Source organism: Eleutherodactylus coqui, chromosome 5, assembly GCF_035609145.1.
Source record: "Eleutherodactylus coqui strain aEleCoq1 chromosome 5, aEleCoq1.hap1, whole genome shotgun sequence".
NCBI classification, from domain to species: Eukaryota; Metazoa; Chordata; class Amphibia; order Anura; family Eleutherodactylidae; genus Eleutherodactylus; species Eleutherodactylus coqui.
The window spans coordinates 29,678,556-29,706,510 of NC_089841.1; the positions used below are offsets into that span (position 1 = coordinate 29,678,556).

The 27,955-nt window shown below is 50.0% G+C and overlaps 1 protein-coding gene across 5 annotated transcripts in view; it reads left to right on the plus strand.

Annotated features, from left to right (window-relative positions):
- The window catches only part of LOC136629094 (zinc finger protein 84-like), a 341,525-nt gene that overhangs the window by 191,151 nt on the left and 122,419 nt on the right, over positions 1-27,955 (plus strand). Inside the window, exons 1-4 of one of the 5 annotated variants that reach the window (XM_066605224.1) lie at positions 26,770-26,869; positions 27,096-27,166; positions 27,251-27,326; positions 27,421-27,518. The exons of 2 other annotated variants lie outside the window; for them this stretch is intronic. In XM_066605224.1, coding sequence (XP_066461321.1) covers positions 27,302-27,326; positions 27,421-27,518 — 123 coding nt within the window. In that variant the 5' untranslated portion in view covers positions 26,770-26,869; positions 27,096-27,166; positions 27,251-27,301. Of the gene's footprint in view, positions 1-26,769; positions 26,870-27,095; positions 27,167-27,250; positions 27,327-27,420; positions 27,519-27,955 lie in introns of those variants that run through there. 2 more of the 5 variants (XM_066605217.1, XM_066605227.1) reach the window with 2 other exon arrangements.

Sequence of the window (27,955 nt, forward strand, 5' to 3'; positions counted from 1 at the left end):
CACATTTAAGTTTATTCACTGAAGTGCTGAAGCCACATGATACTGCTGAGGAAGTGAGGATAAAGAGGAATTTGGAGTGTAACCCATTGGTGTCTACCTGTGATGGAAGCGAATGATCCCCAGGTCGCTACAATCTACACATTTTGCTATATTTTTTCACACATGCAAGGCGTGGCATCCCCACACAGAGGAAGAGAAATCCTGGGGAGGATAAGGACCGGGACCCTTCGACCAGGAGGGGGCAGCATTCTTACACTAGGAAAGGAAAATCCTGGGGGCAACAAGACCAAGTCTTCCTCCATCCCAGTCACAGCCCTCCCTGCAGCCTCCTCTTCTCCTCTCTCCACAGAACTGAATTATTGGTAAGCCCCTCCCCTTCCAGTCATGTGACCTCAGACCATGTGACTTCCTGTCCTCAGACCTCCTAGGAGCCCCTCCATTCCAGCATCTACCCCGGTGGCATATTACCAAAGGAGGCCTGAGTTCTCCTATGGGGCCGATTCAGCCAATCAGCTGGCTGGAATCGGCACCACGTGACACAGCGGCGTGCCCGCGCATTGCCGTGCACAGGATTGTGCTGCCTGAGTTCTCCTGTGCGGCCGATTCAGCCAACAGCGGCGTGCCCGCGCATTGCCGTGCACAGGATTGTGCTTTGCCCGCGCTTTCACATGTTCAGTGCCTTGCCATGCACTCGTGTGGACACAGGATTGTGCCTTGCCCGCGGTTTACATGCCACTCGTGTGTGGCACAGAGAGTTATTGATTTGGCAGGTATTTTTTGTGCTTTTTGGCAGGTTTTTTTTGTGCTTTTTGGCAGTTTTTTTTTGTGCTTTTTGGCAGGTTTTTTTTGTGCTTTTGCCAAAGGTGATTATTTCTTTTGCGCACGTGGATTTGCCAGCGGAAGTTTTACATCTTTTGCGCAAGTGGATTTGCCAGTGGACGTTTTACACAGGACTACTAAAAGCCAAGGTAAGCTGCTGCATCTGCTCATTTAATTGCGCTCTTACTTCCCCTGCGCGCATTGGCGGAGAGGCGGCCAATTCTGCATGCCGCTGCATTGTCCACGAGCGCGATCCCCAGCATGCCGCTGCATTGTCGCCGCGATCCCCAGCATGCCGCTGCATTGTCCACGAGCGCGATCCCCAGCATGCCACTGCATTTTCGCCATGCCGCTGCATTGTCCACGAGCGCGATCCCCAGCATGCCGCTGCATTGTCGCTGCGATCCCCAGCATGCCGCTGCATTATCGCCATGCCGCTGCATTGTCCACGAGCGCGATCCCCAGCATGCCGCTGCATTGTCGCCGCGATCCCCAGCATGCCGCTGCATTGTCGCCGCGATCCCCAGCATGCCGCTGCATTGTCGCCGCGATCCCCAGCATGCCGCTGCATGCATGGTCGCCGCTGCATTGTCCACGAGCGCGATCCCCAGCATGCCGCTGCATTGTCGCCGCGATCCCCAGCATGCCGCTGCATGCATGGTCGCCGCTGCATTGTCCACGAGCGCGATCCCCAGCATGCCGCTGCATTGTCGCCGCGATCCCCAGCATGCCGCTGCATGCATGGTCGCCGCTGCATTGTCCACGAGCACGATCCCCAGCATGCCGCTGCATTGCTATGTGTGGAGACGCGGTTACCAGAGATTTGTGCGCTGTGCGCTGCTACGTGTGGAGACAACACCCAAGATTTGTGCGCTACGTGTGGTGAGTACGTCACCTGAGATTTGCGTGACGCCACCTGACGCAACCTGTCTTTTTTTTGCAGATTTGTGCGCCTTATTGCAAAATAACGTGTGGAGAGGATCCTGACGTTTGGACGCGTTTCGAGAAGAATTTCGCTTCGCTCGGACACCATCTGACATCACTCAGCGAGGTAAGCTGCTGCATCTGCCAAATTTTTCATTGCTTGCATATGCTCATGTGTACATGCATGCGTGCCTGTATGCGTACATGCCTGTATGCGTACATGCATGCATGCCTTATGCGTGCCTGCCTGTATGCCTATGTGCGGGCATGCGTGCCGTATGCGTGCGGGCATGCGTGCCGTATGCGTGCGGGCATGCGTGCCGTATGCGTGCGGGCATGCGTGCATGCCTTATGCGTGCGGGCATGCGTGCATGCCTTATGCGTGCATGCCTTATGCGTGCGGGCATGCATGCCTTATGCGTGCGGGCATGCGTGCATGCCTTATGCGTGCGGGCATGCGTGCATGCCTTATGCGTGCGGGCATGCGTGCATGCCTTATGCGTGCGGGCATGCCTTATGCGTGCGGGCGTGCGGGCATGCCTTATGCGTGCGGGCATGCGGGCGTGCCTTATGCGTGCGGGCGTGCGTGCCTTATGCGTGCGGGCGTGCGTGCAGGCATGCGTGCAGGCCTTGTGCATGCCCTTGTGCGGGCATGCGTGCATGCCTTGTGCGTATGGGCATGCGTGCCTGCATGCCTTATGCGTGCGGGCATGCATGCCTTATGCGTGCGGGCATGCATGCCTTATGCGTGCGGGCATGCGTGCATGCCTTATGCGTGCGGGCATGCGTGCATGCCTTATGCGTGCGGGCATGCGTGCCTTGTGCGGGCATGCGTGCATGCCTTATGCGTGCGGGCATGCGTGCATGCCTTATGCGTGCGGGCATGCGTGCATGCCTTATGCGTGCGGGCATGCGTGCATGCCTTATGCGTGCGGGCATGCATGCCTTATGCGTGCGGGCATGCCTTATGCGTGCGGGCATGCGTACATGCATGCCTGTATGCGTGCGTGCATGCCTTATGCGTGAGTGCATGCCTTATGCGTGCGTGCCTTATGCGTACATGCATGCCTGTATGCGTGCGTGCATGCCTTATGCGCGCATTATGCGTACACGCATTATGCGTACACGCATTATGCGTACACGCATTATGCGTACACGCATTATGCGTACACGCATTATGCGGACACGCATTATGCGGACACGCATTATGCGGACACGCATTATGCGGACACGCATTATGCGGACACGCATTATGCGGACACGCATTATGCGGACACGCATTATGCGGACACGCATTATGCGGACATGCACGCGTGCCTGTATGCGGACATGCACGCGTGCCTGTATGCGGACATGCACGCGTGCCTGTATGCATGCATTTATGTATAGATGCCCGCATGCGTGTACATGCATGCAGATGCACACATGCATGCATAGATGCACGCATGCATGTATGTATGTATAGATGCATGCATAATTCTTCTGACCTGGTTGGGGGAGTAGTGGTCATTGTAAGTGGGTTGAGCGGATCTAGGAATCAGTAATACTGGTGGGATGTGACTGTTAACCTGCTGATTTCTCGTCATTTCCTGCAGATCTGACGTCCTTGAGAACGGGAAGGCTGGCAGACAGTGAAGAGACCCTCGTCGTTCAGCAATCTTTAAACCCTTCTTTTAATGCACTGTTTTTTCCCAGTGACTCCCTTGTTTTTAATACGCTTTTTAAAAAAAATAATTATGACGGAGGATCCTGAAAAACTGCGCAATATTTTACTGCAATGCAGTAAACAGAAAAGACCCATAAACACAGCCGCCTTTTGTCTATGTCACAAAGGCTGCTAGGTGTCATAATTAAGGATGAGCGAGTATACTTGCTAAGGTACTACTCGTTCGAGTAATGTGCCTTAAACGAGTGTCTCCCTGCTCATCCTTAAAGATTCGGGGGCCGCCGTGAGGGAGAGCGGGGAGGAACGGAGGGGAGATCTCTCTCTATCTCCCCTGCGACTCACCTGTCAGCCGCAGCGGTCCCCGAATCTTTATGGACGAGCAGGGAGATACTCGTCTAAGGCACATTACTTGAACGAGTAGTGCCTTAGCGAGTATACTCACTCATCCTTAATTATGATACCTAGCAGCCTTTGCAAACTTGGATTGGTGTAGGAAAACTAAGTGTTCCTCAAAATTCTGAAAAGTAATGTTAAATTTGTACGTCTCCTAAATGGAAAAAATAAATGTACAAAAGTTTTAAACCGTGCTTCCAGAATAAAGTGAACAGATGGAAATCTATATGTTCGCAGAGATTTGTACAGAATGTTGGCACTTATTTTATATATGACATTTGACAATGTGAAAAAATGAAAATTCAAAATTGTGCAAAGTAGCAATTTTAATAAATATACACAACTTTTAACAGTCCTTTTTTACTACCTAACAGAAGTACAACAAGGGGAAGAAAAAAATGTCACAGTCACTTGGATATGCAAAACCTTTACGGACTTATGATATGTCAAGTGACACATGTAAAGTTCCAAGTTTTCAGTCTGTCACTAAGGCGCAAACAGGCTTGTTCTCTAAGGGGATAAATAGCTTAGTGTATAAACTGTGAACCGACTAACGAGGGACAGTGAGCAGCATCACATGCAACCTGACAATCTTCATCGTACTGCTCCATCAGATCCTGATGATGGATTTCCATAGCAGGTGATGGGCCATTTCCAGCTTTTAAGCGTCCTCCGGAGCCAACATCTGGGAACTTTTGGCTCTCTGGTGATTCAACTCTGTGGTTGTGAGCACCGGAAACGGTTACCACAGTGCAGTATTCTGACCAAAACGTCAAAAAATCAGCTGACCTAGAAGGAGGAAGAAAAAAAAAATTAACCCTGCCTGCAATTGGCTTAATTCCGTGGGTTTTCCTAGTTCTTGCACTGTCCCTGCTTTTCTTCACTCCTACTTTAATAGATAAAGACATCGTATTTGGACAATTGGTATGTTTCTCCGAAGGTTGGTGCAGTATTGGGATGGAACCTGTACGTTTGCTAAAAAAAGGAATTAAATGCTCAAATCTAATGTTATGTCTTTTTCGCCCAATAAGACGAATTTAACACAGCAAGTGTGTGAGAGAGAGAGAGAGGGGGTGGCTGAGTAAGTGGGTGAGCATACATGCATGTATACATACATGCACGCATACAGGCATGCATGCACACAGGCACGCGTGCGTGTACGCATACAGGCACGCGTGCGTGTACGCATACAGGCACGCGTGCGTGTACGCATACAGGCACGCGTGCGTGTACGCATACAGGCACGCGTGCGTGTACGCATAATGCGTGTACGCATAATGCGCGCATAAGGCATGCGTGTACGCATAATGCGTGTACGCATAATGCGTGTACGCATAATGCGTGTACGCATAATGCGTGTACGCATAATGCGTGTACGCATAATGCGTGTACGCATAATGCGTGTACGCATAATGCGTGTACGCATAATGCGTGTACGCATAATGCGTGTACGCATAATGCGTGTACGCATAATGCGCGCATAATGCGCGCATAAGGCATGCACGCACGCACTCACGCATGCATGTACGCATAAGGCACGCACTCACGCATAAGGCACGCACGCACACAGGCATGCCCGCCCGCATAAGGCATGCATGCCCGCACGCATAAGGCATGCAGGCACGCATGCCCGTACGCACAAGGCATGCACGCATGCCCGCACAAGGGCATGCACAAGGCATGCACGCATGCCTGCACGCATGCCTGCACGCATGCCCGCACGCATAAGGCACGCATGCCCGCACGCATAAGGCATGCCCGCACGCATAAGGCATGCATGCCCGCACGCATAAGGCATGCACGCATAAGGCATGCCCGCACGCATAAGGCATGCACGCATGCCCGCACGCATAAGGCACGCATGCCCGCACGCATAAGGCATGCACGCATGCCCGCACGCATAAGGCATGCACGCATGCCCGCACGCATAAGGCATGCACGCATGCCCGCACGCATAAGGCATGCACGCATGCCCGCACGCATAAGGCATGCATGCCCGCACGCATAAGGCATGCACGCATAAGGCAGGCACGCATGCCCGCACGCATACGGCACGCATGCCCGCACGCATACGGCACGCATGCCCGCACGCATACGGCACGCATGCCCGCACGCATACGGCACGCATGCCCGCACATAGGCATACAGGCAGGCACGCATAAGGCATGCATGCATGTACGCATACAGGCATGTACGCATACAGGCACGCATGCATGTACACATGAGCATATGCAAGCAATGAAAAATTTGGCAGATGCAGCAGCTTACCTCGCTGAGTGATGTCAGATGGTGTCCGAGCGAAGCGAAATTCTTCTCGAAACGCGTCCAAACGTCAGGATCCTCTCCACACGTTATTTTGCAATAAGGCGCACAAATCTGCAAAAAAAAGACAGGTTGCGTCAGGTGGCGTCACGCAAATCTCAGGTGACGTACTCACCACACGTAGCGCACAAATCTTGGGTGTTGTCTCCACACGTAGCAGCGCACAGCGCACAAATCTCAGGTAATCGCGTCTCCACACGTAGCAGCGCACAGCGCACAAATCTCTGGTAACCGCGTCTCCACACATAGCAATGCAGCGGCATGCTGGGGATCGTGCTCGTGGACAATGCAGCGGCGACCATGCATGCAGCGGCATGCTGGGGATCGCGGCGACAATGCAGCGGCATGCTGGGGATCGTGCTCGTGGACAATGCAGCGGCGACCATGCATGCAGCGGCATGCTGGGGATCGCGGCGACAATGCAGCGGCATGCTGGGGATCGCGCTCGTGGACAATGCAGCGGCGACCATGCATGCAGCGGCATGCTGGGGATCGCGGCGACAATGCAGCGGCATGCTGGGGATCGCGGCGACAATGCAGCGGCATGCTGGGGATCGCGGCGACAATGCAGCGGCATGCTGGGGATCGCGCTCGTGGACAATGCAGCGGCATGGCGATAATGCAGCGGCATGCTGGGGATCGCAGCGACAATGCAGCGGCATGCTGGGGATCGCGCTCGTGGACAATGCAGCGGCATGGCGAAAATGCAGTGGCATGCTGGGGATTGCGCTCGTGGACAATGCAGCGGCATGCTGGGGATCGCGGCGACAATGCAGCGGCATGCTGGGGATCGCGCTCGTGGACAATGCAGCGGCATGCAGAATTGGCCGCCTCTCCGCCAATGCGCGCAGGGGAAGTAAGAGCGCAATTAAATGAGCAGATGCAGCAGCTTACCTTGGCTTTTAGTAGTCCTGTGTAAAACGTCCGCTGGCAAATCCACTTGCGCAAAAGATGTAAAACTTCCGCTGGCAAATCCACGTGCGCAAAAGAAATAATCACCTTTGGCAAAAGCACAAAAAATACCTGCCAAAAAGCACAAAAAAAACCTGCCAAAAAGCACAAAAAATACCTGCCAAAAAGCACAAAAAATACCTGCCAAATCAATAACTGTCTGTGCCACACACGAGTGGCATGTAAACCGCGGGCAAGGCACAATCCTGTGTCCACACGAGTGCATGGCAAGGCACTGAACATGTGAAAGCGCGGGCAAAGCACAATCCTGTGCACGGCAATGCGCGGGCACGCCGCTGTTGGCTGAATCGGCCGCACAGGAGAACTCAGGCAGCACTATCCTGTGCACAGCAATGCGCGGGCACGCCGCTGTGTCACGTGGTGCCGATTCCAGCCAGCTGATTGGCTGAATCGGCCCCATAGGAGAACTCAGGCCTCCTTTGGTAATATGCACCCCGGTGGAGGTACGGGAGGGTTGTGAGTCCTTCTGCCATCAGCAGGCCGTATGATGGGTCCTCATAAAGGAGACGGCGCCCCCTGGAGGATGATGGGAGTCGCTGCTGGAAGTTACCTTTCACTGCCGTAACCCTTTCACTGCTGTAACCCTTTCACTGCCTGTGAGGTGACTTGTGCTCCTCACACAGCAGGGAACGAATCAGGAGTTTAAGGGTTAATCACTGTAACCCTGCACTGGCCATTGAGTCCTATAGGGGCTGTGAGGGAGGGGCCCACTGAGGGATCTCAGACAAACGGCAGTTCAGGGGCTTTCTGCAGTGACAGGAAGAAGGCGGCACGTTGTCATCTGTAGGTCGGTGTGAGTCTCCCACACAGGGAAGCGCCGTCTATGGAGAGCAGCGCCATTGTTTATTACAGTCACTGCAAGTCAGAAGTTGTAGAAGAGAAGAAAAACCTGCAGAACGTCCGGAGCGAACACAGAAATTGTAGGGAGAAACACGGAGGATCCGCCGGTGAGCGACATAACTCTATCCACCATCTAGACCATAGAAGACGTGTGTGATGTCACCGGTCACTATTATGTCACTACTGTCACCACTATCTGATGTCACCAGTCACTATTCTGTCACTACTGTCACCACTATCTGATGTCACCGGTCACTATTATGTCACTACTGTCACCACTATCTGATGTCACCTGTCACTATTATGTCACTACTGTCACCACTATCTGATGTCACCGGTCAGTATTATGTCACTACTGTCACCACTATCTGATGTCACCTGTCACTATTATGTCACTACTGTCACCACTATCTGATGTCACCGGTCACTATTATGTCACTACTGTCACCACTATCTGATGTCACCTGTCACTATTATGTCACTACTGTCACCACTATCTGATGTCACCTGTCACTATTATGTCACTACTGTCACCACTATCTGATGTCACCGGTCACTATTATGTCACTACTGTCACCACTATCTGATGTCATCTGTCACTACTGTCACCGCTATCTGATGTCACCGGTCACTATTATGTCACTACTGTCACCACTATCTGATGTCACCGGTCACTATTCTGTCACTACTGTCACCACTATCTGATGTCACCGGTCACTATTCTGTCACTACTGTCACCACTATTTGATGTCACCGGTCACTATTCTGTCACTACCGTCACCACTATCTGATGTCACCAGTCACTATTATGTCACCACTATCACCACTATCTGATGTCACCTGTCACTATTCTGTCACTACTGTCACCTCTATCTGATGTCACCTGTCACTAATCTGTCACTACTGTCACCACTATCTGATGTCACCGGTCACTATTCTGTCACTACTGTCACCACTATCTGATGTCACCGGTCACTATTCTGTCACTACTGTCACCACTATCTGATGTCACCAGTCACTATTATGTCACCACTATCACCACTATCTGATGTCACCTGTCACTATTCTGTCACTACTGTCACCTCTATCTGATGTCACCTGTCACTAATCTGTCACTACTGTCACCACTATCTGATGTCACCGGTCACTATTCTGTCACTACTGTCACCACTATCTGATGTCACCGGTCACTATTCTGTCACTACCGTCACCACTATCTGATGTCACCTGTCACTATTCTGTCACTACTGTCATCACTATCTGATGTCACCGGTCACTATTCTGTCACTATTCTGTCACTACTATCTGATGTCACCGGTCACTATTCTGTCACTACCGTCACCACTATCTGATGTCACCGGTCACTATTCTGTCACTACTGTCACCACTATCTGATGTCACTATTATGTCACTACTGTCACCACTATCTGATGTCACCGGTCACTATTCTGTCACTACTGTCACCACTATCTGATGTCACCGGTCACTATTCTGTCACTACTGTCACCACTATCTGATGTCACCGGTCACTATTCTGTCACTACTGTCACCACTATCTGATGTCACCGGTCACTATTCTGTCACTACCGTCACCACTATCTGATGTCACCGGTCACTATTCTGTCACTACTGTCACCACTATCTGATGTCACCGGTCACTATTCTCTCACTACCGTCACCACTATCTGATGTCACCGGTCACCATTCTGTCACTACTGTCACCACTATCTGATGTCACCGGTCACTATTCTGTCACTACAGTCACCACTATCTGATGTCACCGGTCACTATTCTGTCACTACTGTCACCACTATCTGATGTCACCTGTCACTAATCTGTCACTACTGTCACCACTATCTGATGTCACCGGTCACTATTCTGTCACTACTGTCACCACTATCTGATGTCACCGGTCACTATTCTGTCACTACCGTCACCACTATCTGATGTCACCTGTCACTATTCTGTCACTACTGTCATCACTATCTGATGTCACCGGTCACTATTCTGTCACTATTCTGTCACTACTATCTGATGTCACCGGTCACTATTCTGTCACTACTGTCACCACTATCTGATGTCACCGGTCACTATTCTGTCACTACCGTCACCACTATCTGATGTCACCGGTCACTATTCTGTCACTACTGTCACCACTATCTGATGTCACTATTATGTCACTACTGTCACCACTATCTGATGTCACCGGTCACTATTCTGTCACTACTGTCACCACTATCTGATGTCACCGGTCACTATTCTGTCACTACTGTCACCACTATCTGATGTCACCGGTCACTATTCTGTCACTACTGTCACCACTATCTGATGTCACCGGTCACTATTCTGTCACTACCGTCACCACTATCTGATGTCACCGGTCACTATTCTGTCACTACTGTCACCACTATCTGATGTCACCGGTCACTATTCTCTCACTACCGTCACCACTATCTGATGTCACCGGTCACTATTCTGTCACTACTGTCACCACTATGTTATGTATCCTGGCACGATTCTACCACTCCTGTTTTGTCTTTTGTTTTTCTTTGCTTATGTAAGATTTTTTTTGTAGTATTTACTTCAGTTTATTATCTTCTTTTCAAGCTTATGCAATATAAGATCCTCTGATAATATCTCTTTCATTCAATTTTACAGACTGACCCGCTAATGATGGAGAAGGACAAAAAGAAAATGACAGAGAGTATACTGAAACTCACCCTAGAGATACTCTTCCATCTTACTGGGGAGGTGAGAGATTCTGATGATGTCACATTACATCATTCTTATCTATGGTAATAACAGATGTCACTGGAGAGGGGAGAGATTCTGATGATGTCACATTACATCATTCTCATCTATGGTAATAGCAGATGATGTCACTGGAGAGGTGATGGACTCTGGAAATGTCTGTAGTTATATTTATTAATGCCTCCCCGCATACAGGAATACCCTGTGTATGATGAATGGGGAAGACCCCTGAACCAAATCGCACCGCTCCCACCTCACCCCCTGATACATGAGGACATCAATGTACAGAAGATTCTAGAACTCACCAACAAGATGATTGAGCTGCTAACTGGAGAGGTGACGCTGCAGGGAATGCTGGGACATTATACAGTAACAGCACTGGAGGCTTCTGGGTAATGACTGTATATTGTGTTGTCAGGTTCCTATAAGGTGTCAGGATGTCGCTGTCTATTTCTCCATGGAGGAGTGGGAGTATTTAGAAGGACACAAGGATCTTTACAAGGGGGCCATGATGGAGACCCGCCAGCTGCTCCCATCACCAGGTAACAGACATATTTAGCAGGATTCTGGCTGGGGAAAAGTGGGGCATATGCCCCTGGTGCTTCAAGGGAAGAAATGGGGCACCAGCCAGGCAGAAAATTGTGCTAGTTGTATTAGTAGAGCCACTCACTTCACAGTTGTTGATTCAAGTCAGTGTATAATCAGAAGGCCTACATATCAGCAATACACATTTACTAATTGCTGATATGTAACCATTCCAGTCATACAGTGACCCTAGTCAGTGACCGTGCAGCAGACGGTTGCTGTATCAAATAGCAGCAAGAGAATGTGGCTACAGAAGATCTCTGCTCCAACAGTCCTACTGCTGTAGTAGCTGGCGGCGGTGCAGGGCTGAAGAGGTATATTGGTCCATGCTGCCCCCGTCCCCCAAACTATCACCACCAGCTCCTCCTCCGCTTTGCATTTAGTGCTTGCAGGACGGCAGGAGGAGGAATCTGGCGTCACCAGTAAGAGCTGCTAGGTTGTATCTACAGAGTGGGAATCTTACTTGGTGGGACTTGTGAGTGATGGTGGCCAATAATATATTGCTGTCTGTCTTTGTTCTCTTAGTTTCATATTGGTAGAACCCCTCTTATTTAGTGAAGGCTATGGCTTCATGGAGACTTTGGCCACAATACTCTTCTCACAGGAGTGTAATGGCGGTCAGTAGGGTTGTGTTGCAGTTTGCCGTGACCCTACAATTACATGAAGCCCAGCTAGTTTGGACTTCTTGTGATTGTCGGGGCGGGGGGTTGGCAAACTGTAAGCCACAATGCATTCACCTTCACAGAAGTAGTGGATGAAAGTGGTGCTGTGGATATCGCCTATCTGGGTGTCAGTGAAGCCTTTGGTACAGTTTCACAGAAAAGACAAGAACATCTAATGCCAAATAAACAGACACCAGGGACCAACCAGAACACACGAGCCAGACAGGCAGGAGACCATAGCCAGCTAACGTGATCAGAAACACTGAAAATAACCAGCAACTCCCAGCCAGGAAGAGCTAGGTTATATAGGGAGTGGGAAGACACTGATTGGCTGACAGAGCTGTCAATCATCAGCCAGCATCTCAGTTAACAGCTGCAGGATTAATTAACTTAAAATATCCAGGAGAGAAGATATTAACCCTAGCTAGTCAGAATAGAACCCACAATAGGGAAGGTGTGCTGGCTTTGACGTGACAGAGGGAAGTGTTTCACTTAGGCTGGATTCCACGAGCATTAAATCACAGCATATTTTGCTGCAATAAAATACTGGCTGAAATTAGCGACAATCTCATGCATTAGATTCCAATGCATCCGTTCAGATGGGCAATTTTTTTTTTTTTTTTTCTGGTGCGTAAAAATGGCTGGGTGGAAAAAATAGTGCATACGGTGCATATTCCGGCCGTCGGTTTTAATGCTCAGCAGGAAAAGATATACGCCGGCCTTTCTCATAGACTCCTATGGGAACCTATAAGAGCCATTAGAAAAGGGAAGGAGGAGTGAGTTTAGCAGCATCTCGCGTTGCTAAAATCTCTCCCCCACCTTTTGCCAGCAGCTCCCATAGGCTGGGGATGGAGGGGGTAGGACTAGCTCTGCTAAGCTCCTGTCTCCTCCCCTTGCCGGCTGCTAGCAAGCGGTGGAGAGGGGGAGGGAGTTTAGCAGAGTTAAACTCTTTCCCCCTGCCCGACGGTATCCTGGACTGTGGTGTATATACACTGCAGCGCAGCCATCTGGGCTAAACATGGGAGATGCAGCCACGCCTTGGTTTCGGCTGCCTCTCATTCATGCAATTTTGCAACGCCTGTGTGAAGGAGCCCTTAGGAAGGTGAAGATTAGAACAAGGGGCACAATCGGAGATGAGTTGGGGTGAAAATTAGATGCAATAGCAGGAAATACAGTCTTACCTTGGCTTGTGAGTGCCTCAGCTTGCGAGTTTCTTGACTTGCAAGCAGGCTCTCTCACAAATTTTTGCTCTGATTAAGGAGCATTAACTCGGATTATGAGCCTGTTTCCGCATTCCACCGAGATAGGTGATGTTGGTTCTGTTGTATCTTGCCTACACCGTAAGTGATGGGTGGAGACGGGATAGTCTGCTTGACCGCCAGGTGATGCGTGCGATGAGCGCTGCCAACTCCTCACTGAGCCCTCCGCCGTTGTGCCTATGTGCGCTGCTATCTGCGGCCACTGGCATGTCCTTCCTCAGTCCCATGCATTGGTGGGCAGCTGTGGTGCAGAGTGAGAGCGCTGGCAGAACCACAGTACTTAGGCTGCCGGAAACATTACTGTCCTTAATGCTATGTATTAGAGGGGCGGCGGGGAACAGAATGCTGAGGCTGCCGGTGACATTCACCGTGGGCAGGTCAGCACAGTTTGCCGTTGAGCACAGAGCTCGCAGGGCAGCGGGATGTGAGATCGCAGGAGGCCTGCTCCTGGCTTTTGTCACAACCGAGCAATGATTAGAGGCCGCTGAGAAGCACAGTCTGTAGCACACTGTTAGTTCGCCACCGGGGAGTCACAGCGGGACACTGAGCACAGCCACTGCTGAAGCCTCCCACCAGCAGATCCATCGCCAGCGGGGACCCTGATAGCCGGGTGTTAAGTGGAACATACTCTAATCCTAAACCTAACCCTCATCCTAATCCTAAACCTATGCCTCCAGCCTAATCCTAACCTTAATCCTCCAGCCCTAACCGTAACACTGCAGGCATAGCAAGACGCCACCCTAGCCAATCAGGAGCTTGGGGGCGTTAACAGGGGTGGATACTGTCTGTCACTAGGTCTCCACCCATCATTCTGGTGGAGACAAGATACAACAGTACAGGTGACATTACACTTCATAAAAACAGCTCATTGCAATACATTCTATTGAATTTTTATACAATATTCTTTATTTATAGGTACATTTTTTTTATTACTTAAAAACATGTAACAAAAAAATTGCATGTTTTGGAGAGGTCCGGAATGGATTAATGGTGTTTCAATTCATTTCAATGGGGAAAATTGATTTGACATAGAGTGTTTTGAGTTAGAAGCTCTGTGTCACGGAATGAATTAAACTCTTAAGCCAAGGCACCACTGTGTGTGTGTGTGTGTGTGTGTGTATAATTTTTTTTACTGAAAGAGTGGTAGATGCTCGGAACAAGCCTCCAGCAGGTGTGGTTGGAAAATCATCAATAAATGAGTTCAAGCTGCCTGGGATAAGTATCTGTCCATCCTAAGAGAGAAGTAATACAGGACAGACTGGATGGATCGTGCCCTCAGTTTCTGCCAGCAGTTTTCTGTTTCACTAGATTTCAATGTAATGCGGCCATACAGCGATCTTCGGTGGTGTGATGTGTGTCCTGGCCTTTATCTTTGTCACAGTCAGTAAATTGTCATAGGTTTCACTAACTTATCCGTGGTGCAATGCTTGCTTGGGGTATGTATATTATCATATATGGGGCTGGTTTTTGCTTTTCCTATTTAGTTCTCTAGTAGTGAGTAAAGTCCACATAGTCTTATGTTTTTAGCCAGAAGTTGTAATAAATGCTTGTTTTATCTTCAGTGATGCTGGAGGACCACACACTGGTATATATCCTCCTGCACACTTGTATGCTCACTCCTGCCATCTCTGTGCACTGGGAGTTCACTGTGACACTGGACCCCTGCATTCCTGACCTATTGTAGCAGTGATGTCCTCTGTCTACTTACTCTGCATTCACTTGTACATCATCTCTCAGTGGTAGCCCCCCTCCCCAGTAATGCTTCAGCTCCAATAACTGCACATTATTACACAGCATGGCTTCCTCCCATGACTTGTATGCTCTGTCTATAAGCCTTGTGTCAGTGTCGCAGATTGCCTGTGTGCCGGGGATGGAGACGGGATTCAGCAGACTGAGTGAGGAAAGAGGAATAAGAAGGATGGAGGGAAGAGTGCAGGCCGTACCTGCGGGGGCTGGGATCAGTCACTCAAAGGTTACTCAGAGTGACAGCTCTCCGCTGGGGTCTACGAGGGGGGAGACGCATTATCACTGCTCTGTGCTTGGCTGTACATGGGACAGGGAAGGGGAGACCCTCTAGATTATAAGGTGCAGGGAGACTTCAGGGAGATGGATGCTTGTAATAATATGTCTTATTATCTGTATGTAGAGAATGACTTCAGTGTCTGTCTGTGTTTCCTGCAGTTCCATCCAGTAAGAGAAGCCCACCAGAGAGACGTCCCCGTCCTCTTCTTCCACAGGACCATCAGGTAGGTGGAGATGTCCCTCTGATCTGTAGAAGGCTGTGAAGCTCTTGTCTTCAGTCAAACTACTAATGAGCACTTGTCTGTATGTATATGTGTGTAAGTGGTTCTGATGCTCCGCCCTTGGTAACGAAGGTCCTACAACATTTATAAAACACAGTCTGACCATCAGAAGAACAACACAGTTAGGGCTCTTGGAACGGGAGGACAAAAATAACAAAATGAGAATACAACTAAGTCGTTCTTATCTCAGACACAAATCAGCAGTCCTGACAAAACTCACTGACCTACCTCCACCGCAGAGATCCGGTGGGCTGAAGGACCTGTGGTGATGTCACTGCTGTAGGATGAGCCAAGCTGTGTGTGTGATGTGTGGGAACCAAGCTGCTGTGTGTGTGATGTGTGGGGATCATAATTGATGTACCATGTAGCAGGGCTATGTGGCGCATTGCACCACCAGAAACACTGGTACTATAATTTCCTAATAATTACTAGTCTTATTATAAGGGCCACATCAGCACTATGGTTGCCTTCAAAGAGACGATTGTAATTGTAAGACTGTGTATTAGTAGTGACCCTTGATAGTAATAGTGACCCCCATAGAGGCACCAGTAATAATAGTGACACTAGTAGTAATTGTTCAATATATTGTTGTCCCAGTAGTAATAGTCTCACTTCTAGTAGTAATAGTGACCCCCTATTGGCCTCTAACCAGGCAGCATCGTACAGCATTGCACTCAATGGGGAAGGGTGGGGAGAGGTGAGCTGCAGGCTGGATGAGTGGAATGCCTATCAGGTCGCTACCGGCCGGTGGGCCACATAAAAGAAGGTAGCGGGATGCAATCAGCCTGCAGGCCATTATGATCAAGGTTCACTGTTGCTAAAACTTCAAAAGATCATTTTAATTTTAAAATTTTACAATTCATCAGGCTGAAGGTAAACAGTAAAATTGAATTGTGAACCCCGTAATACATGCAGGGAGCCTCTCTACAGCTGACAACATGGCTGACAGTTATATAGTAAAGAGAAACCGTTAATATCTTTACCTTGAAGTGCCACTATGGCAAATACACATCTTTCCATCCCTGCACCCCTCATCTGATTGTCTGTCATCCTCTGAACGTCTCTTATGTGTATCGCAGTCACTTCCATACAGTGCAGACTCCTTTCTGATGCTTATCAGGCACCACCTTGGTGTTTACTTTTTCCTGCTTTCTGTTTCACTTTTCTGAGCTATCAATCGTGGGATGCATCAGCACAACATGACATGAGCAGCTATTGTCAGTACCATCTCTGCCTGCTGAGAGGTATTATCATTCCCATCAGTATTCACCTAAATAAGCTGCGGGATCATCAAGTAGATGGAGGTGTTCCCTAAGATTTGTAGAAGGGCCATGAAGCTCTTGTATTCAGTCTTATATGCCTTATACTTGTGGAATGAGAGATGTGAAAATTAAAAGCATCCACCTTTTTTAACATTTGCTTTTTGCAATGCAAAATATATGTTTATATTTTTAAGATTTAAATACCACCTCTGGGATCCTCACCTTTTGTGGAGTGGGGGTCTACCTTCTTGTCTGATGCATTCTCCATATACTTCAGATCATGGGCGTAACTATATAGGGTGCAGGGGATGCGGTTGCACCCGGGCCCAGGAGCCTTAGGGGGCCCATAAGGCCTCTCTTCTCCATATAGGGAGCCCAGAACTATGAATAAAGCATTATAGTTGGAGGCCCTGTTACAGGTTTTGCATTGGGGCCCAGTAGCTTCAAGTTATGCCTCTGTGCAGCATGGTTTAGGTATGGGTACGGGTACAGATACAGATAGAGGGGGGGCCCAGCTCACCTTTTGCATCAGGGACCCTGAGCCTTTAGTTACGCGCCTGCTTCAGATACTTTAGTAGAGACATCGCTGCACACAGGCACTGCCAACACCCAATATATCCATTACAGCCAGCTGTAATTACTCCATATGCATACAAACCTGCCTTTACACTTAGGACAGTTCATTTAAACCATACACTGAAAGCAAAAATTCTGGGTGAAGGCTCATGTCCCCAGAATGGCGAGCAGATGACAATCAATGATATTAGAGGCTTCCTCAAAGTGACAGTTTGGTCTAACTGCACACACAATGTATGGTCTTGAAGACCCCTCTTTAATTTCTACCACTGGTTCTGGAGAGTCAATGATTGGCAAGATGCTTAAATACCTCCAAGCTCCTGTGTATGTGTCCCGTTCGATGTGAACACTATTTATATACCTATGGCAAGGTAACTGCAAGATACCCTGACCAGAATCATTGGACAAAATCATTAGTTCTCCATTTCCCTGGGGTGAGAACATCAGACAATTCCCTTGGACTTCTGAATGACCCAGGGTGATTATCCTAGTTCATTCCATAAGGACATGTGACTTTACATGTATAGCCTCTAATACCTAGTTAAAAATGTTATCACTTAGCCTCCCCCAAGGACCCGAATCATGTTTCAGAATTGAGAACCAGGGATACCTACAAGACCCTCGGTGGGCAAGTCACCAAAAAGCTATTGGGTAGTTTTTGCTCTCAATGATCAGCATCATTGAGGTTGGCTTATCTTAATCAACCTAACATTCATATTTCTAAAACCTAAACTAGCAGCACATAAAGAACATAAAAAAATAAAAGATCTCCAACAGGAAATTCCGACTCTTTTCTCCAAATCTCCAAGTCTCTCAAAGAAAAAAAGACAAGAGTAACAATGGCACTCATCGGCTGTTTTTTCTTTCCTCCACTCCTGAGGACACATGGAACACGGCTTTGGGCAGAGGGAGATAAAGCTAGAGAAATGTCTGTGGGAACCTCCAAATAATGTCATTGTAGTTAGAACATAACCCTCTGGGACAAAAGGATTCCTACTGGACCTTCTGTAGACAACTAACTTAAGAACAAACCAATAACTTCACACAGACGTATGGTGAAGTTAAAGGGGTTGTCCCGCACCGAAACGGTTTTTTTTTTTTTTCAATAGCCCCCCCGTTCAGCGCGAGACAAACCCGATGCAGGGGTTAAAAAAGAAAACCGGATAGTGCTTACCTGAATCCCCGCGCTCCAGTGACTTCTTACTTACCTGGTGAAGATGGCCGCCGGGATCTTCACCCTCGGTGGACCGCAGGTCTTCTGTGCGGTCCATTGCCGATTCCAGCCTCCTGATTGGCTGGAATCGGCACGTGACGGGGCGGAGCTACGAGGAGCCACTCTCCGGCACGAGCGGCCCCATTCAGAAAAGAAGAAGACCGGACGATTAGACGCTGCAAATTAGACGGCACCATGGAGACGAGAACGCTAGCAATGGAGCAGGTAAGTGAATAACTTCTGTATGGCTCATAATTAATGCACAATGTACATTACAAAGTGCATTAATATGGCCATACAGAAGTGTATAGACCCACTTGCTGCCGCGGGACAACCCCTTTAAGTAAGCTCTAAATTGTCAGGAAATATAGAATTCCTTATCTAGATCTTCTCATCACTAAAGCCCCTTTTAGACTGGATGACTGTTGGGCAAACGATACCCAATACTCGACCCCCGCACAGTATCGTTAGCTCTCAGTGGGGAGGCTGCAGGAGATTTCTCTCTTCTCGCTTCCCTCGCTTAACATAACACAGCGGCCGTTCAGTACTGAATGGCTGCTGTTTACAGTGAGTATGCAGCATAAATGATGGACTATCAGATGATCAAACGATGGATGATAAACTGATTGCTCATCTTTCAGTGTAAATAGCAGCCTTCAGTACTGAATAGAGATGAGCGAACGCGTTCGTCCGAGCTTGATATTCGTGCGAATATTAGGGTGTTCGGGATGTTCGTTATTCGTAACGAACACCATGCGGTGTTCTGGTTACTTTCACTTCCTTCCCTGAGACGTTAGCGCGCTTTTCTGGCCAATTGAAAGACAGGGAAGGCATTACAACTTCCCCCTGCAACGTTTAAGCCCTATACCACCCCCCTGCAGTGAGTGGCTGGGGAGATCAGGTGTCCGCCTAATATAAAAGTCGGCCCCTCCTGCGGCTCGCCTCAGATGCGGTGTGAGTTAGATGAGGGACAGTGCTGTTTGTACCGGAGCTGCTGTAGGGAAAGAATTGGTAGTTAGTGTAGGCTTCAAGACCCCCCAAAGGTCCTTATTAGGGCCACTGATAGCTGTGTGTTGGCTGCTGTTAGCAGTGGCATTTTTTTTTCCTCAAAATCGGCTCTGCAGAGCGTTGCACCTGGCATTAGGGACAGAAGTGCTGCATAGGCAGGGAGAGTGTTAGGAGTGAGTGTAGCCTTCAAGAACCTCAACGGTCCTTTCTAGGGCCATATTTATCCGTGTGCAGTACTGTCCAGGCTGCTGTTAGCTGTGCTGCATTTTTTTTGGGCTTCTCAAAATCGCCTCTGCAGAGCATTCCACCCTCCATTGATACTGCAGGGAAAGAATTGTATAGGCAGGGCCACAACACAGTTATTATTCATAGAATATACGCAGTGCTGCCTTTTGGTGGAAAAACAAGTGAAAACAAATCTATTTGTCCAGCCTCTGTCCGTCCTTACGGGCGGTGGACACGTGTGAGCTGCGTGAAAAACATTGCTAAATCATACGCACCCAGCTACGCTTTACTGCTGGCTTCGCCATTTGCTTTCCTTAATTGGGAAAAAAAATACCTGCTCTGCCAGAGTTATAATAACTCTGCTACCCTCACGTTCTGTGACACATTAGCAGGGACACAGCACAGTTATTAAACTTCTCATGTTCATTGAATATACGCAGTGCTGCCTTTTGGTGGAAAAACAAGTGAAAACAAATCTATTTGTCCAGCCTGTGTCCGTCCTTACGGGCGGTGGACACGTGTGAGCTGCGTGAAAAACATTGCTAAATCATACGCACCCAGCTACGCTTTACTGCTGGCTTCGCCATTTGCTTTCCTTAATTGGGAAAAAAAATACCTGCTCTGCCAGAGTTATAATAACTCTGCTACCCTCACGTTCTGTGACACATAAGCAGGGACACAGCACAGTTATTAAACTTAGATTATTCATTCACTAGAGGCAGTGGGGCCTTTCGTTTTCCAAAAAGGGAAAAAATTATATTTGGCCTGCAGTCTTGCGCCAATTTATTAGCTGCCTGTGAAATCAAATCACTGGTAATACAGCATGCTGAGGGGTAGGGGTAGGCCTAGAGGACGTGGGCGCGGCCGAGGACGCGGAGGGCCAAGTCAGGGTGTGGGCACAGGCCGAGCTCCTGATCCCGGTGTGTCGCAGCCGACTGCTGCGCGATTAGGAGAGAGGCACGTTTCTGGCGTCCCCACATTCATCGCCCAATTAATGGGTCCACGCGGGAGACGGTTATTAGAAAATGAGCAGTGTGAGCAGGTCCTGTCCTGGATGGCAGAAAGTGCTTCGAGCAACCTATCGTCAACACGCAGTTCTGCGCCGTCCGCTGCTGCAAATCCGAATCCTCTGTCTGCTGCTCCTCCTTCCTCCCAGCCTCCTCACTCCACTACAATGACACCTGCTCAGGAGCGGGAACACTCCCAGGAACTGTTCTCGGGCCCCTGCTTAGATTGGGCAGCAGCGGTTCCTCTCCCACCAGAGGAGTTTATCGTCACTGATGCCCAACCATTCGAAAGTTCCCGGGGTCCGAGGGAAGAGGCTGGGGACTTCCGCCAACTGTCTCAACAACTTTCTGTGGGTGAGGAGGACGATGACGATCAGACACAGTTGTCTTGCAGTGAGGTAGTAGTAAGGGCAGTAAGTCCAAGGGAGCAGCGCACAGAGGATTCGGAGGAAGAGCAGCAGGACGATGAGGTGACTGACCCCACCTGGTGTGCAACGCTTACTCAGGAGGACAGGTCTTCAGAGGGGGAGTCAAGGGCATCAGCAGGGCAGGTTGCAAGAGGCAGTGTGGTGGCCAGGGCCAGGGGTAGAGGCAGGGCCAGACCGAATAATCCACCAAGTGTTTCCCAAAGCGCCCCCTCGCGCCATGCCACCCTGCAGAGGCCGAGGTGCTCTAAGGTCTGGCAGTTTTTCACAGAGACGCCTGACGACCGACGAACAGTGGTGTGCAACCTTTGTTGCGCAAAGCTCAGCCGGGGAGCCAACACCAACAGCCTCACCACCACCACCATGCGCAGACATATGATGGCCAAGCACCCCACAAGGTGGGACGAAGGCCGTTCACCGCCTCCGGTTTGCACCCCTGCCTCTCCCCCTGTGCCCCAACCTGCCACTGAGATGCAACCCCCCTCTCAGGACACAGGCACTACCGCCTCATGGCCTGCACCCACACCCTCATCTCCGCTGTCCTCGGCCCCATCCAGCAGTGTAGTTCAGCGCACCGTTCAGCCGTCGCTTGCGCAAGTGTTCGAGCGCAAGCGCAAGTACGCCGCCACGCACCCGCACGCTCAAACGTTAACCGTCCGCATAGCAAAATTCATCAGCCTTGAGATGCTGCCGTATAGGGTTGTGGAAACGGAGTCCTTCAAAAGTATCATGGAGGCGGCGGCCCCGCGCAACTCAGTTCCCAGTCGCCACTACTTTTCCCGATGTGCCGTCCCAGCCCTGCACGACCACGTCTCCCGCAACATTGTGCGCGCCCTCACCAACGCGGTTACTGCCACGGTCCACTTAACTACGGACACGTGGACAAGCACAGGCGGGCAGGGCCACTACATCTCCCTGACGGCACATTGGGTGAATTTAGTGGAGGCTGGGACAGAGTCAGAGCCCGGGACCGCTCACGTCCTACCCACCCCCAGAATTGCGGGCCCCAGCTCGGTGGTGGTATCTGCGGAGGTGTATGCTTCCTCCACTAAAGCACCCTCCTCCTCCTCCTCCTCCTCCTCTGTCTCGCAATCAAGATGTGTTAGCAGCAGCATGTCGCCAGCAGTCGGTGTCGCGCGGTGTGGCAGCACAGCGGTGGGCAAGCGTCAGCAGGCCGTGCTGAAACTACTCAGCTTAGGAGATAGGAGGCACACGGCCCACGAACTGCTGCAGGGTCTGACACAGCAGACCGACCGCTGGCTTGCGCCGCTGAGCCTCCAACCGGGCATGGTCGTGTGTGACAACGGCCGTAACCTGGTGGCGGCTCTGCAGCTCGGCAGCCTCACGCACGTGCCATGCCTGGCCCACGTCTTTAATTTGGTGGTTCAGCGCTTTCTGAAAAGCTACCCACGCTTGTCAGACCTGCTCGTAAAGGCGCGCCGGCTCTGCGCACATTTCCGCAAGTCCCACACGGACGCTGCCACCCTGCGCACCCTGCAACATCACTTTAAGCTGCCAGTGCACCGACTGCTGTGCGACGTGCCCACACGGTGGAACTCTACGCTCCACATGTTGGCCAGGCTCTATGAACAACGTAGAGCTATAGTCGAATACCAACTCCAACATGGGCGGCGCAGTGGGAGTCAGCCTCCTCAATTCCTTTCAGAAGAGTGGGCCTGGTTGGCAGACATCTGCCATGTCCTTGGTAATTTTGAGGAGTCTACCCAGGTGGTGAGCGGCGATGCTACAATCATTAGCGTCACCATTCCTCTGCTATGCATCTTGAGAAATTCCCTGCAAACCATAAAGGCAGCTGCTTTGCGCTCGGAAACGGGGGCGGGGGAAGACAGTATGCCGCTGGATAGTCAGGGCACCCTCCTGCCTATTTCTCAGCGCGTACAGGAGGAGGAGGAGGAGCATGAGGAGGATGAGGAGGAGGGGGAAGAGACAGCTTGGGCCGCTGCTGACGGTACACCGGCTGATTGCCTGTCATCCTTTCAGCGTGTATGGCCTGAGGAGGAGGAGGAGGAGGAGGAGGATCCTGAAAGTGATCTTCCTAGTGAAGACAGCCATGTGTTGCGTACAGGTACCCTGGCACACATGGCTGACTTCATGTTAGGATGCCTTTCTCGTGACCCTCGCGTTGCACGCATTCTGGCCACTACGGATTACTGGGTGTACACACTGCTCGATCCACGGTATAAGGAGAACCTGCCCACTCTGATTCCCGAAGAGGAAAGGGGTTCGAGAGTGTTGCTATACCACAGGACCCTTGCGGACAAGCTGATGGTAAAATTCCCAGCCGACAGCGCTAGTGGCAGAAGGCGCAGTACCGAGGGCAAGGTAGCAGGGGATGTGCGTAGATCGAGCAGCATGTACATCCCAGGCAGTGCAACAGTCTTTAAGGGCCTGGCCAGCTTTATGGCTCCCCACCAAGACTGTGTCACCGCTCCCCAGTCACGGCTGAGTCGGCGGGAGCACTGTAAAAGGATGGTGAGGGAGTACGTAGCGGATCGCACGACCATCCTTGGTGACGCCTCTGCCCCATACAACTACTGGGTGTCGAAGCTGGACATGTGGCCTGAACTAGCGCTGTATGCCCTGGAGGTGCTTGCTTGTCCTGCGGCTAGCGTGTTGTCGGAGAGGGTGTTTAGTGCGGCTGGGGGAATCATCACAGATAAGCGTACCCGCCTGTCAACCGACAGTGCCGACAGGCTAACACTCATCAAGATGAACAAAGGCTGGATTTCCCCAGACTTCTGTTCTCCACCAGCGGACAGCAGCGATACGTAAGCAATACGTAGGCTGCACCCGCGGATGGAAGCTACGTTCTCTCTCACCATCCAAAACGGGGACATTTCTGCTTCATCAATCTGTGTCTAATATTCCTCCTCCTCCTCCTGCTCCTCCTCCTGAAACCTCACGTAATCACGCTGAACGGGCAATTTTTCTTAGGGCCACAAGGCTCACTCAAATAATTTTTCAGAACAATTTTTATAAGTTTCAATGCGCTTAAAAGCATTGGAACTTTAACTTGAACCAATTTTTCGTTACACTGGGCTGCCTCCAGGCCTAGTTACCACTTAAGCCACATTAACCAAAGCGATTAATGGGTTTCACCTGCCATCTTGGTTGGGCATGGCCAATTTTTCAGAGGTACATTAGTACTGTTGATACAGCAATTTTTGTGGGCCCTCGCCTACAGTGTAATCAAATTAATTTTTAGGCCACCTGCATTACAGCTGACGTTACCTCAGCTGTGTTGGGCAATGCAATGGGATATTTTTGTGTACCGCCGGTGGGTTCCAGGGAGCCACCCATGCTGTAGGTGCACACGGAGTTTTTAATACATCTGTACACTTCTAAAGAACCCGTCTGACTGGGGCATGCAGTGTGGGCCGAAGCCCACCTGCATTATGCACGACATTACTACCTCAGCTGTGTTGGGCAATGCAATGGGATATTTCTATGTACCGCCGGTGGGTTCCAGGGAGCCACCCATGCTGTAGGTGCACACGGAGTTTTTAATACATCTGTACACTTCTAAAGAACCCGTCTGACTGGGGCATGCAGTGTGGGCCGAAGCCCACCTGTATTACGCACGACATTACTACCTCAGCTGTGTTGGGCAATGCAATGGGATATTTCTATGTACCGCCGGTGGCTTCCTGGCACCCACCCAGGCAGTGGGTCCACAGGGAGTTTAACCTACATGTGTCCACTTGTAAAGAACCCCAGTCTGACTGGGGCATGCAGTGTGGGCCGAAACCCACCTGCATTAACCCTTTCCAGTCCACTGTGTGACCTGTGAAGACATTAGGGTTTAAGGCTGTACAGCTCCGTTGTTGGTAGACGTCCGTCGGGGTTCTCTTACTGTATATTGCCAGCCTCTCTGCTGTCGGAGCCTATCCTACGTGTCAGCTCATGCAGTACTGGCTTTAGCCAGCATATAGCGCCGTTGTATAACAGCAGAAAAAGAGTAAGCCCCCTAGGAAAACCATATACAAATTGGATTGGAAAGGGTTAAGCACAACATTACTACCTCAGCTGTGTTGGGCAATGCAATGGGATATTTCTATGTACCGCCGGTGGCTTCCTGGCACCCACCCATGCTGTAGGTGCACACGGAGTTTTTACTACATCTGTACACTTATAAAGAACCCCAGTCAGACTGGGGCATGCAGTGTGGGCCGAAGCCCACCTGCATTAAGCACGACATTACTACCTCAGCTGTGTTGGGCAATGCAATGGGATATTTCTGTGTACCGCCGGTGGGTTCCAGGGAGCCACCCATGCTGTGGGTCGACAGGGACTTCACAATAGGGAGTTGTACCTGCCTGTGTCTATGAATTAAAAAGCCCGGTCTGACTGGGGCATGCAGACACCTTGACAGAATGAATAGTGTGTGGCACATAGGTTCCCCATTGCTATGCCCACGTGTGCAGCTCCTGATGGCGGTGGCACAGGATTCTATTTCTCATTGCTTCTGTACAGCATTGTGGGCTATCGCTCCGCCACTTTTAAAGAGGGTCGCTGCCTAGCCGTGCCAACCTCTGCAGTGTGTGCCTGCGGTCCCTCGTCATGGCAGACGCAATTCTAAATAGACATGAGCGTGGTGTGGCATGAGGGCAGCTGAAGGCTGCCCAGGGACACTTTGGTGTGCGCTGTGGGGGGGGGGGAGGGGGGGCGGTTGGGTAGCATGTAACCCAGGAGAAGTGGCAGCGGAGTGTCATGCAGGCAGTGATTGTGCTTTGTTGGAGGTAGTGTGGTGCTTAGCTAAGGCATGCATTGCTAATGAGGGCTTTTCAGAAGTAAAAGTTGTTGGGGGGGGGGGGGCCCACTCTTGCCGGTATTGTGGCTTAATAGTGGGTCCTGTGAACTTGAGATGCAGCCCAACATGTAGCCCCTCGCCTGCCCTATCCGTCACTGTGTCATTCCCATCACTTTCCTGAATTGCCCAGATTTTCACACATGAAAACCTTAGCGAGCATCGGCGAAATACAAAAATGTTCTGGTCGCCCATTGACTTCAATGGGGTTCGTTGTTCGAAACGAACCCTCGAGCATCGCGATAATTTCGTCCCGAATAACGAACACCCGAACATTTTGGTGTTCGCTCATCTCTAGTACTGAACGGCCGCTGTGTTATGTCAATGGAGAGGGGCGGGGGAGCGAGAGGAGAGAGATCTCCTGCAGTCACACTGCTCCTCTGCTGGCCACTCTGTGAGCGAGCCAGCAATACTAGCTCCCGTACTAGTACTTTTGCCCGACATTCGTCCCTGTAAACCCACCTTAAGAGCTAACGAGCAAGAAATTGAAAGGGAAGGGAATGTATTCATCATTAGAAAAACAATTGAAGTGTTAACAAGACCGCATCTCTTTAATTGGGCTGTGTGTAGTAAAATAATAAAAGGAGTAGTGCTTACCCCTTCATCGAGATCCAGCACTGCAGCCCCATTGTGGTCCTGGCTTTTGTGATGGCTGATTTTCTGGTCATGTAAAACCTTCCACATGACTTCTCCAACCATCTGACTCTTACAATATTTGTCTCACAGCTTTTGTATCAGGATGAAGATCTGACCAATATTAATACTACAGAGACAAATGTGAGGGGCGATCAGCGGTGTAAAGAGGGGATTCCTACAGGTAACCGCCCAGGTGAGTGGTAACCACTAAATACAGCAGAGGGGAGCTGACTATTTCTCCATGGAAGAGTGGGTGTATTTATGTGTATGAGGACTCTACAATGAAGGACCACCAGCCAACTCACGTTTTGGGGTAAGAGGAGACCTCTCTTGATTATAGAGGAAAGCAGGTATGAGAATAACCTAGATTCCCCCATCATCACATATATAATGTATTCAGTCTCTGTTTTTTGATATAGATGGGAGAAACCCAGAGAGATGTTCCAGCCGTCCATATTCTCAAGAAGAAAATGTCCCGGAGAACCAGCAGGTAGATGACGCTGATGTCTCACCAGAACCGGACCATAAACTGATGGAACCAAGGATTATTTAACTTCTTTTTTCTCTTGCTTAGTGTGAAAATCTGATTGTTCTAAAGGTTGAGGTTAAAGACGAAGCAGAAGAGATGGATATAAGGGCTGATCAGCAATGTAAGGAGGGGAGACGTCACTGAAGGCCACCTAGAGCCCATCATCTGCTCATCACATGCAGATAATCTATTCTGTCACTGTGTGTTTCCTACAGATGGACTCATGGAAAGAAACCCACCAGAGGAATGTCCCAGCCGTCTATATTCCCAGAACTGTCTAGAAGAAAAGCCAAGTGTCCCAGAGAACCATCAGGTAGATGAAGCGGAGATTTCATCAAATCCTCTATAGCAGTGTTCCCCAACTCCAGTCCTCAGGGACCGCCAACAGGTCATGTTTTCAGGATTTCCTCAGTGTTGCACAGGTGATGTAATTATTGCCGGAGCCTCAGACATTGCCACAGCTGTTCTTGCCATAGGATATCCTGAAAACATGACCTGTTGGTGGTCCCTGAGGACTGGAGTTGGGGACCGCTGCTCTATAGATTGTAATGCAGCTTTTTACTAAATCTCATTACGCTGCTTTTCATATTGATGGCTATGGTAGGTAGAGGTTACAAATGGTGTCTGTTTTTTTCAAAGATAGTATTGCACTTCCATCTGTTTCCATATCCAATTGGTTATTGAGATTTAGTGTGGAAAGAATGTAAAGTGCTGCAGTGTAAATCACAGACTAACTGCACGATTCCAATC